Source organism: Tamandua tetradactyla, chromosome 23, assembly GCF_023851605.1.
Source record: "Tamandua tetradactyla isolate mTamTet1 chromosome 23, mTamTet1.pri, whole genome shotgun sequence".
NCBI classification, from domain to species: Eukaryota; Metazoa; Chordata; class Mammalia; order Pilosa; family Myrmecophagidae; genus Tamandua; species Tamandua tetradactyla.
The window spans coordinates 33,593,394-33,605,980 of record NC_135349.1 but is presented as its reverse complement, the minus strand read 5'-3'; the positions used below and the strand labels follow the sequence as shown (position 1 = coordinate 33,605,980).

General features: G+C 40.3%; 1 protein-coding gene across 1 annotated transcript in view; it reads right to left on the bottom strand.

Annotated features, from left to right (window-relative positions):
• GGA2 (golgi associated, gamma adaptin ear containing, ARF binding protein 2) overlaps nucleotides 1-12,587 on the bottom strand; it is a 39,539-nt gene that overhangs the window by 15,040 nt on the left and 11,912 nt on the right. Inside the window, exons 7-13 of the mRNA XM_077141552.1 lie at nucleotides 12,260-12,340; nucleotides 10,952-11,089; nucleotides 6,647-6,728; nucleotides 4,191-4,316; nucleotides 3,337-3,459; nucleotides 3,058-3,086; nucleotides 2,546-2,679 (exon numbers count right to left, since the gene is read on the bottom strand). Coding sequence (XP_076997667.1) covers nucleotides 2,546-2,679; nucleotides 3,058-3,086; nucleotides 3,337-3,459; nucleotides 4,191-4,316; nucleotides 6,647-6,728; nucleotides 10,952-11,089; nucleotides 12,260-12,340 — 713 coding nt within the window. The remainder of the gene's footprint in view (nucleotides 1-2,545; nucleotides 2,680-3,057; nucleotides 3,087-3,336; nucleotides 3,460-4,190; nucleotides 4,317-6,646; nucleotides 6,729-10,951; nucleotides 11,090-12,259; nucleotides 12,341-12,587) is intronic.

Below are 12,587 nucleotides of genomic sequence, written 5' to 3'. Positions count from 1 at the left end.
TGATTTTAGCTCAGAAGGACCCATCTCAAACTTCTCATCTCTAGTACTGTAAGATAATAAATCTGTCTTGTTTTTACGCCACTAGATTTGTGGGAATTTGTTATAGCATAAACACAAAACTAAAACTAGTTCATAAAAGGAATTTGTTACAGCAAAAATACAAAACTAAAACTAGTTAATAAAAGAAGACTCAGTGTTCATATCCTCTTCAGGTCCAATCAGCATGCCATGAGGAAATGGAGAAACATATGGAATGGCCACAAATAGATATTTCAGTTACCAGTCCCAGCTGAGTTCCCAGCCGTGGTCACCATCAACTCCAGACCATCAGCAAGTGAGCCCCAAGATAATCTCAGCTCCAGCCACCATCTGACTGCAACTTCAGAAAGACCCTGAATAAGGACTGCCTAGCTGAGCTCAGTCAACCCCTAGAATTATCGGTGACAATAAAATTATCATTTTAAGCCACTAAATTTTGGGATGATAGATCATAAAAATGATCAGTAAAAAATGGAAAAGTGAGTATATGTCAACCTGTGAAAATTTATAATTTGTCTTGTTCTAAATAAATATTCATATTTGTATCTTTTAAAAACAAAAGAATTAAAGGAGACAGCATATGGACAGCACCTGGAGCTTCTGCACATAAGCATGCAGTAAACTAGAGCTATTGTTATTGAGGTTACTGATGGTGTCGCAGTCGTCACACAGTCTCACAGGCTATTCAGGTTAAGTTTCCTAGCGTGATTTAGGTCTCGACAGAGTGACATGACCTGGGCAGAAGATAGACAATTTACACTGATCATTTCTTACTTCATGATTCTGTTCATTAGGAAAACAAATTGAAATCTGAAATCTAGAGAAGTAACCACTTAACTGAGAATGATTCCAGGAACCCTGCACCCTAGTTGAGGTGAGTAAAACGAAAGAATCCCCTTCTGGGTGCAAGCAGAAATGATCTTCCAGCATATCTACATTTCTACCAGGCCCTGGAGTCACCATCAAGGACTCGGGCACACTCAGACTGTTTGGGGGACGATAACTACTTTTCCAAGAGCAACTGGACAAGATCTATGAAAATATTCTTATATTTATACCTTAGACCACCTCCACGTTTAGAAATCTGTACTATGGAAACACTTCAAGTTATTCGCATGGAAAAGCATAAAATGTAACCCCAACCACACGGTATACAAATCAAAAACAAAAACATTCCAAATACTTGCAAAATGGAAACTCTGTAAACATCTATAAGATGGAAGTATTTAAATATATCCATACAATGAATTATTATGTACCTGTTAAGATGAATGAAGCACATAATTGCTAAAAGATGGAAGCAACCCCAAGTGTCCATCAACAGGTGACTGGATAAGCAAAATGGTATATTCATACAATCGAATATTATGCAGCTGTAAAAAGGAACTAATTTCTGATACATCCCACAACAAGAATGAACCCTGAAGATATTCTGACTGAAATATACCAGACACAAAAGGACATATATTGTATGATCTCAAAGATATAAAATAATCAGAATAATCCAATTCAGAGAGTCAAAAACTAGAATACAAGTTACCAGGGGTAGGGACAGGGTAGGGAATAAGAGCTAAAGTTTAACTGGTAAATAATTTCTATGGGGGTTGATAAAAGGTTTTAGTAATGGATGATAGCACTAGTAGCACAACACTGTGAATGCAATTAGTAACACTGAAATATATATACCTGAATGGGATTAAAGGGAAATTTCAGGTTCTATATATGTTACTAAAATAACAATTTTAAAAAAAAAATACTACTGGAAAATTTGAAAAAAACTGCAGTATAGACTATATGCTTTGTATCAACAGTAAATTTCTTGAACTTGTTAGCTGTATATAAGATGGTTACACAGTGAGTATCCTTGTCCTCAGGAAATGTACCTGGAAGTGTATGTGTTAGAGGAGCATGAGGTATGCAAACCACTCTTAGATGCCTGGATAACAGAGAAACAGATAGAAATATGATATAATAAATGTCACAAAATATTAGAATTTGGTAGATCTGGGTATCTGGGTGAGGGGGTATACTGGAGTTCTATGCATTGTCTTTTAATTATTTTTGCAACTTCTCTGTAAGTTTAAAGTTATTTCAAAAATTTTAAAAGAAAAATTGAGACAGATTTATATAAATCGACATGGAAGTATGTCAAAGATATAATGTAATATAAAAAAAGCCACTTTGGACTGCAGCTTGTAAATTATAATACCATTTGTGTAAAAATGAGTCAACAATAAAAAATTAAAGTCAATCATCATCATCATCTCCTCCTCCTCCTCCTCCTCCTCCTCTTCCTTAAATAAGCCCTTTTCAGTGATTGTGGTCAAAGTATGCAGTGTCATGACTTAGGATGGGGAGTAGAGGAGAACAGGGGAGGCAGCATGTTGAATTTTAATATAAAGGAAGAAGCTCCTCAAGGGTGGAGGGCATAGCTGTATTAGAGCACCACTCTCGGACCCTTCTGCAAGAGCCCAACTCTTCTACTTCCCTTGCCCAGAAGACTCACAGAGGGCCCAGAGATGGCTGTGGTGAGAGGAAATCCAGTAAGTTCCTTTCTGCAGAAGGGCTCTGAACACCACCACCAGACAGGGTGGTAGGGGTGGGATCTCTCTTTTCCTTACAGCAATTCTGACTGGCAACCTGTCAAACCAGAAATAGCTAAAATAAGGCCAGGGTAGGATGACCATCAGCCCCACGCAGCACAGCTCTCTTGACCCCACCAAAGCTGCTGCAGCCCAGGGCTTACTGCATTTCTTAGCACAGAAGGAGAAAGAAGGGGCAAGTGAATGCAGGACTTCTGAGCAGACCTTCAGCATGTAGGAGCCTAGTAAGGACAGGTATATAAGGAGAGGAAAGAAAGGTCTGCCCCTGGGGGTTCAAGCTAGAGAGGATAGGTGAGGCAGAGGCTTCGGAACTGCCCGCTAAGACAGTTCTCCACTAGTCAGCACTGTGTTCTCATGAGGCAGGTTTGAAAAACTTTCCCCCGCCCTCCTTGGATCCTAGGAAGATCTCCCATACCTTGTTTGTAACAGGTGCATCACTGATCCCTGGAAGAAAGAACAGAGTAAGATGCACAACAATAACTCTCTCTGACACGCTGTCCCACTCTTTCTAGAACATTCAGAACACTGCCCAGACAGAAGTGATTCATCTGTAACAAATCTGAGACCCGGAACTACCCAGGATACCGTATTCCCTCAGAAACAGACATCATATTCTCCCCAAAGGGAAGCAGATTATTCCCTCTCTCCCTCCTAAAGCACTCTGTGCCTGCTGCCCCTAAACACCTATGCTCACCTAAGGCTGCCAGGTCCTGATGAAGCAAAGATGGTGCCACACTCCTAGCCTGCTCAGATCCATCGTCCAGCTCCAAGTCAATCAGGGAACAGTTCTTCACACAGCCAGCTGGATTCTGAAAGACTTTAAAACAAACAGGGTTAGGAGATTAAGTCAAACATGTGAGCAAAGTCCCCACTTAAATCCTGCCAGCCTGCCTCAGGGCTCATCTTAAACAAAAGAAATCACTTTCCCCCACCCTCAATACATCCCCACTAGGACCTTGCACCTCAGCTGAGCCCCCTGACACGGCCTGAGTCGGCATCTGGAATATGAGGCTGCCAGAAAACTGCATTCCCACCTCTGTTCTGATCAGAAAACTGCCTTCCTCCAACAGCAGCAGACCCAACTTCCTTCTCCAGCTCAGAGGCCTTTGAGGTCTGTGCACAGCTCATCAGAATCACAAATGCTTGATGAAAATGCAGATACCAAAAGATGTCTTGGTTCAGAAGACCCAAGTGAGCAACCTAAGAATCTGCATTTTAACAAGTGCTCCAGGTGATGCTCACACAGCTAGGTGGGCACTAGGAATCAAAAAAAGACCATTTCTTTGGTCTCCAGCTCCCTTAGTAAGCACTCATGAGAAGAATCCAAACTTGAGCACAAAAGCCATTTATTCTGTGTGTAGCCAAGGTGGGGTCCAACTCAGCAGCCAGTTCCTGATGGCACCCTTGGCAGAGGTTTGTTCATGAAGCCCATTTTCACAGAAAAGGAAGAAGAGGGCAAGTTTTTGCATTTTTGAGGATCTATTTTCTTTCTGGGATTTGAGGGTTGCTCCAAGGCAGAGGGCACAAAGAGAGGCCTTTTCCACATACCTCTGGAGACAGGTATGTCTCCCAATGAGCTGGTCACTGTGTTCCCAAAGGTGACACGGCCCTCCATCACCTGTTTGTACAGGAGAACTCCCTGGGTGAGGAGGTCATTTGCCTGGAGAATCTCCCCTGAGGGATGAAAGAAAAACAAAAACCCTTTGTTTTATTGTACTAACAGACTCAGTCCGTCAGTCCTAAGTTGTTCCACAAAATGCCCTCAAGTGGCAGGTTCACTATATCCAGGCCTCCTGCCCCAGATCATGTGAATAGGCACTTCCTGTTACACTGTCACTCAAACCCCTGAGCTCTAGCACATTTTGGCACTCACAAAGTAGAAGAAACCCAGTTTTTAACCTATGCCAGCAATGTCTACCATGAGGCTAGTAAGCATTTGAAATTCGGCTCCTTTAATTCAAGAATTAAGCCTTCAGTTTCAACTTTAATTAATTTACACTTAAAACCTGAAAATGTTTTGTCCATGTAGACCTTTCCAAGGGAATATGCTTTTTTGGTGTATGAGTCAATCATTGTAAAGCTTTATTTAAAGTTATATATGGAACAGTTTAGTACACGAATCTGTTTTTTCAGAAATCTAAATATAGATCAAGTATTTCTGATGAAGATTTGGCCTCTAAATTGGAATGTGCTATACACACTGAATTTCAAAAACTTCACATAAAATAATATAGAATATCACTAGTGTTTCTTTAAAAAAATTGATTACAGAGTGGTTAAATTTATCACCTTGATTTACTCATTTTCTAATTTAGCTACTAGGAAATTTAAAGTGATAAATGAGGTTTGCATTGTATTTCTGTGAGACAGGAGAAGACTCTCCTAAATTCTAGTTTGGTCTCACAGCTCAGACCACTGTCTCATAGGTGAGAACACCTATGAGTAATCACCAGCTGCATCAGCCTAGGTCAACCCTATTTAGAAAGGGTACCAAGCAGCCAAGATGCCTTAAAGGAAGCAGGGAAAATGACTCTGGCTGTGGCCACAGCATCCTGTAGTCTGGTTACCTGCAAACAAATCTCTCCTAGAGACATGAGAACAGCAAAGGGCAGACCAGAGTTCTGGAAGATTACTTCTCAGAAGTGACCAACCACATATTTCCTGTTGATTTTTTCACTGTGGGACAAAGGGTACAAACTGGCAACATGAAGATGAATTCAGCCAGCAAGTATTTCATGCAGCATGTGCAAGTTGTTTAAAAAATTAAATTTGAATATCTTGACCTCATTGCAACTACTGAAAAAGTAATGGGTTTAAACAATAATTACCCATCATAAAAAAAACAACCAGATACCAACTGCTTTCTGAATACCAACAATGAAGTATTTTTGTCCTTCTCCAACCCCCAAACTGAACCTGAATCTGATCAAGCTTCCTGAGCCTATTAACAATTTATAAGAAATATCAGGAACAGAGAAACATTAAAAAAACACCATGAAGAAGCAATCAGTAAATCTGAGACCAAGAGAAACTCTAACAGGTCTTCCTCTTCATTCAAGAAAGAAAAAAGGATGACGTGTAGTAGAGAGGTTATACTAATTAAAAATAATTCAAGAGTATCAGCAATCCCAAGACATCTTAGGTCTGGACTAGGAAATTTCAGCTTCTAGATGGAGGTAACATTAAAACAGGAAATGGGGTAGAATAGGTAAAAAGATAAATCCTATCAGTTAAGGTGAGCCTGCAAATTAAAATGTGCACAAAACAGCAACTAACACTAAAAACAGCAGCCTTCTCAACTGTCTTTCTAGTTTAATTCATCTGTGAATTTCTAATAAAAATATATTCAAAATCCATCCCCCCCAAAAAAGAGTTATCAACAAATAGCAAAGAATGCATCTTCTTTTGAGTCTTAGAACTGTATTTAAAATAAAAAGCAAGTCAGAACGAGATTTGATCAGGGAAACCTGATCACTGACTGAATATTCCATTTTAAAATATTTGGATCTGTTTCAAAATAGATCTATTTGGGTGGGAAAAGGGTAGAGAGGAAACAAACAAAAAAAACTCGACATGAGTTGGTAATTGTTAAAGATGGGTATAAAGTATATAGGATTTATGTGTTTTAAGATTTTCCATAGTAAAAAGTTTAAAAACTTCGTTTAGTACCTGTGACAATTCTCCACTGTCCTTACCACTCCTCACTGGCCTGCCTCACTTAGGCCCTCCTTGGCCCCTGAAGGCATTTAAGCTGTGCCGACCCAGCAGCTGCATAGACCTCTCATGGATCTTCCATCCTTTCTTCAAGACTTCAGTATTATCTTCTCTTCTATCTCACTCACAACTACTCGATTTGGTAAAGTTCCACCCCTTCCTAAGCCAAATCAATATAAGATTCATTCTTGATTCTGGCACCAGAGTCACAGGACAAGAAGGATCATATCTGCTTTAGGGTTTCTAACACTCTGGGGTGCTATCTATACCAAAAGAAATAAAAGTCTTACCAAGCGCGTCATCATCATCTGTGGTTTCACTCGCCAGCCGGAACAGGGTGGGCCGCAGCTTTTCACACCTTTCATACACGACCTGGGAAGCAGAGCTTGATTTCACAACACATACCTAGAACCCTCACAGCAAAGCCCTAGGTGACTCCAAGCACATGGCAACCTCTTGGAACCTCTGGAATCCTCCTTGGACCATCCCAAATCATGACTGAACTTTAACAAATGGTGCTGGGAAAACTGAATACCCACATGCAAAACAATGACCTGAATCAAAAACCTAATATAAGAGCTAAAATTATAAAACTCACAGATGGAAACAGGAGAAGAACTTCAGGACCTTGTACTAGGCAATGGACTCTTAGACTTTACAACAAAAGCACAAGCAACAAAAGCAGAAATAAATGGCACTATATCAAAAAGCTTTTTTTTCTTGACATTATCAAGAAAGTTAAAAGACCTATAAAATGGGAGGAAGTAATTGGAAACCATATATCTGATAAGGGTTTAATATCCAAAATATATAAAGAACTATAGCTCAACAACATAAATGGACCAAAAATTTCCCAGCCCATGCACTTCCCCAAAACAAGCAACCAAACAAACAAAAAAATTCAACAAACGGTGCTGCAATAATGGGATACTCGCATGGAAAAAGAATGAAATGTGACCCTGCCATACAGCATTAAAAAAAAAAAGAAAGAACCAAGGACTTCAATAGACATTTCTCCAAAAAAGGACAAATGGCCATTAAGCACATCAAAAATATTCATCAGGGCGGGCCACGGTGGCTCAGCAGGTAAGAATGCTTGCCTGCCATGCCAGAGGACCTGGGTTCGATTCCCGGTGCCTGCCCATGTTAAAAAAAAAAAAAAAAAAAATCATCAGTAGCCATTGGGGAAGTGCAAATCAAAACCACAATGAGATACCACCTTACAATCACTAGAATATCCATTTTAAAAAAATAAAAGAAAAGAAGTGCTGGTAAGGATGCAGAGAAATAGGAACCTTCATGCATTTTTTGATGGGAATATAAAATGGTGCAGCCACTGCACCATTTATGTGGAAAAGTCTGGCATTTTCTCATAAAATATAAAATTACCATATGACCCAGCAATCCCACTTCTAGATATATACCTAGAAGAATTGAAAGCACAGACCCAAAGGAATACATGGACACCAGTGTTCATAATGGCATTATCCAAAATGGGCAAAAGATGGAAGCAACCCAACTGTCCATCAACTGATGAATGGATAAATAAAATGTGGTGTGCATGTGTGTGTGCGCGTGCGTGTGGAATATCATCCAGCCATTAAAAAAAGAATGAAGTTCTGATACATGTATAATGTGGATGAGGATGAACATAAGCCAAAGACAAAAGGGCAGATATTCTATGGTTTCACTTATATGAAATAACTAGAATATATAGTTTCATGGACAGAAAGTAGATTTCAGGTTACCAAGGGTAAGGAGAACAGGGAGTCAATGCTTAATGGGTGCAGAGTTTCTGTGAGGGATGGTGAAAACGTTTTGGTAATGGATAGTGGTGCTAACAGCACAACATTATGAAAATAATTAGTGCCAGTTAATTGTATTGCTTGAAGGCAGTTAAAATGAGAAATGTTATGATGTATATGTTACCACAATTCAAAAAAAAACTCAAAACCTCAAGTTTAAAGTAATGTGGCAGTTATAGCTTCAGAAGAAAGAAGTCTGAGGTACAAATGTATAATTTTTTAAAATTAAAGAATTTAAAAAAGTGACTAAAGGTCTCAGCTCAGAAGAGAGCTTGCCATCTCAGTGTATACAAAGCCCTCCCCTCAAGCTCCTTTCCTGCCCTCAGCTAGAACTGCTTTAACAATGGGATGACCCACAAGGAAGCTTTCAGTGACTTCCTGTTTCACAAGTAACAGCCCAACTTCCCATCCTAACTGGTATCTGATGCCAGTCTTCCCTTTACAAGGAAACCCCTCATTCCTACCCAAAGGGTTTCCCTAGGGCTACCTTCATTCTCCCCAATAACATCTGGGGAGTCTCATTTTCCTCACCCCAGGAAAGTGCTCTGGATGATTTCATGCTCCCCATACTAACAGTGAGGATTTCCACTTTCTTATCTCTTCCTTGTGAGGGAGGTCCATTAATTAAAAACACTCCCAGCCTCCCTGTGTCTACAGAAGTCCCCCTACCCCCCAGAATAGTAAAATGAGAGAGCTGCTTGGATTAGTTCCAGAAAGGAAACTCCTCCCTCTGCTCCTGCCTGGAGGAACCCAGGTTCCACTCTGTCAGGTAAATTGATTCCGGACTTCAGTATTAGGTAGCCGCTTGCCAGCAAATAGTGGCAGATTCTCCAAAGTTTGCCTGTATCCTGTCTTCAGCAAGTTATCATTCTGCATGAGAAAATGAGTGCCACCTAAAAGCCCAACAGAGACCTTCCTAAAGGATCCTGTGCAACCTCAGCCTGAAAGACAGGCAGGCTTTGCAGTTTTCACCTGGCCCAAGCCCACCATCCCTTCTGAGTACATCTCCTCTACCCACAGAGGAAGCCCAGCATGAATTTCTCCACAATTCTACTCAATCCCCATCACAGCTGACTGAACAAGGAGCAGATGTATAGGCCAAGGTGGCCACAGACTCTTCTCTCAAGAACTGGGAATTGAGAAAGAACTTAGATTATTTCTGCAACTCTTGTGAAATGGAAGGAAACTAAAGAGTAGGAAAACGCTGTGTCTACTGTGCACAGAGAGGCATCAAAAGCTGGAATGCAAAGAGAGAAGACCGGAGAAAAAGCAGAGTGATGCAAGAGGCAGAAATCCAAGGACAGCTAAGAGAATAGTTGCCTCAGAGAGCATTCCAGTCCCACTTGAAACAGACAAATGGTGGTTTCTTAGACATGACATCAAAAGTACAAGCAACAAAAGAAAAATAAACTGGACTTCAAAATTAAACTTCTGTGCTTCAAAAGACTATCAAATGAAAAAATAAAAATAAATTTAAAAAAGATGATCAAATATCTAATGATATCTCCACTATCAAGATAGTGAAAAGATAAATGGGAGGGGTGGGCCACGGTGGCTCAGCAGGCAAGGATGCTTGCCTGCCATGCCAGAGGACCCGGGTTTGATTCCCAGTGCCTGCCCATGTTAAAAAAAAAATAAAAAAAAAAAGATAAATGGGAGAAAAATTTTGCCAATAATATCTGATAAAAGACTTGAACTGCAATATATACAACCTGGACAACTCAAAATAAAAATACAATTTAAGGGCGGGCCGCGGTGGCTCAGCGGGCAAAGTGCTTGCCTGCTATGCCGGAGGACCTCGGTTCGATTCCCGGCCCCAGCCCATGTAACAAAAACGGAGAAACAGAATACAATAAAACAAGAAAATGTTTAAAAATGTTTCCCTTTCTTCCTTCCTTCCTTCCTTCTATCCTTCCTTCCTTCTCTCTGTCTTTAAAAAAAAAAAAAAAAAAAAATACAATTTAAAAAAAACAGGCAAAAGAGTTATAGACATTTCTCCAAAGAATATATATGCAAATAGCCAAAAAGCACACAAAAGAAAATACAACATAAACCAGCAGAGAAATGCAAAACCACACAGAGATTTACCCACTAGAATGGATTAATAAAAAAGAGATAATAACAAGTGTTGACAAGGATGTGGAGAAACTGAAACCTTCATACATTGCTGGTGGGATTGTAAAATGGTGCAGTCACTTTGGAAAACCATTTGGCAGTTCCTCAGGAAGTTAACAAACAGAATTGCCATATATCCTGGCAATTCCACTACTACATATCTACTCAAGAGAAATGAAAACATACGTTCACACAAAAACTTGTACGAAAGTGTTCATAGGCATATAGCTAAAGTATAAACCACCCAAATATCCATCAACTGATGAACAAAATATTGTATATCCATACAATAGAATATTACTCAGCAATAAAAATAAACTATTGATACATGCAACAACATGATAGATCTCAAATAATTATGCCAAGTGAAAAAAGCCAGACCAGCACTCCCTAAAAAAAACTACATATTGTATAATTTCATTCATACAAAAGTCTAGAAAATGAAAAGTAAACAGAATGTAGATGGGCAGTTGCTTGGGGATGGAGGGGCACAGGGAAGAGATGAAGGGTGAGATTACAAAGGGACACAAGGAAACTGTGGGGGGTGATGGATGTGTTTACTATCTCGGTTGTAATGATGGTTTCATGGATATATATATACATGTCAAAACTTGAAGTATACACTTCAACTGCATTATAGTATGCCAGTTACCCCAAATAAAACTTGAAGATCACCTGCAGGGCCTCATGGTCTGGTGGGGCCTGCCCAGGCTGGCGGTACCTGCTCAGCATTTCCTGCAGCACCTTCACATGGCTGCGAACTTCCTCCACTGCACTGACTCTCTTGGACACCTTCTCTGATTTCTCTTGCTCCTTTTAGGAGAAAGAAGAGGGTGGAATTAAGGAAGCAGAAGCCCTGGACAAAACCTAAACAAGGGAAGAAAGGGCCATATTCCTGGACAGAGAGAGTTCTGAGTGAATGGGTGCATGCTCAGTGAGCATGGAAACACTCAATCCAGAATATCTCCTGGGCGAGATAATGACATTTGGGCACCTTGTGTTCTCATACTTTGTACCAAGGCCTTGAGCTCTCTGGCCAATACCTATAGCACCAATACCTATTACTGAGAGAGAAGCTGGTGTCTATAAATGCTTCGAGCTCCATGGACAAAAGGATTTAGGAAGTACTATGATTTCTGCTTCTAGCTACCCTCCAAGGAGCCCACAGCTATTCCCTAGTTCAGAGCCAGGAGGCTATCCCCCTCCCCACCAGTGGCTCACCCACACCTTACTGCACATTCATATACCCTCATCAAATTCTGGTTCTAAACAACCAGCTGTACATCAACTAGTTCCATCTCCCTACCCCATATTACTGACAGCCCCTTCCAACATGAAGAAGTTAGAATGGTCATAGCCCAAATACCCTTAAAGAGGAGGAGAGAAAGATCAAAGGTAATGGTGGAGTTATACAGAGAAGGTAGGATTTAACAAACGAATAAGATTGCTGAATCCTTATATTGATATTTCTTTTAGTCTCCAGTATCTTACAGCAGCTAGAAGTGAAAACCTAAAATTATGGAACTGTAACCCATACCAAACTCTGAAATATGTTCTACAACTAATTGTTGTGCTGTACTTTGAAATTTGTTGCTCTCTTTTTTTTTTTTGTGCATGGGCAGGTACCGGGAATCAAACCCTGGTCTCCAGCATGGCAGGCGAGAACTTCGCCTACTGAGTCACTGTGGCCCACCCTGCCTTTTTTATATATGCTTTTTTTCCCCACAAAAAAGAAAAAAAGTCCATTGTGATGATAAAAAAATATTTATTCCTTCTAACCTCCTATGTTCTGGAGCAACCAGAAGGAAAAATCTGAGATGATGGTATGGTAGCCCATAACAAACTCTGGGATCTGACCTGTAACTACTTGTTGAAGAGTGCTTTGAAAACTGTTGCTTTTACCTTTCTTTGTTTTGTATATATACATTATATTATACAATCAAAAGTTAAAAGAAAAAAAGAGCCAGTTGGAAAACTGCCCACCTCCTTGACCAGATTCTTGATCAGTCGGTTTGCAGCCTGAAGATCCTCAGGGTGGCTGCTCTTCAGAAGCCGTGTCAGAAGCTAGAGAGAATAAAGAAGAACAAGTGAAACCATAAGCTTTGTGTTAAGTGGCACAGCATGGAGGCAGCAGCAGTATCAGAATTCACACTAATAACAACAGCTTACGCACTTGACATGCACTACCTTATCAAATCCTCACACTGACATGAGAGTGTAATTATTATGATCATCCCCCTCCCCTACCAAAAGTGGTTTCAACAGGGTGGTCATAGTGATGTGAAAGGACTATGCCCCTCAGGGGATATGC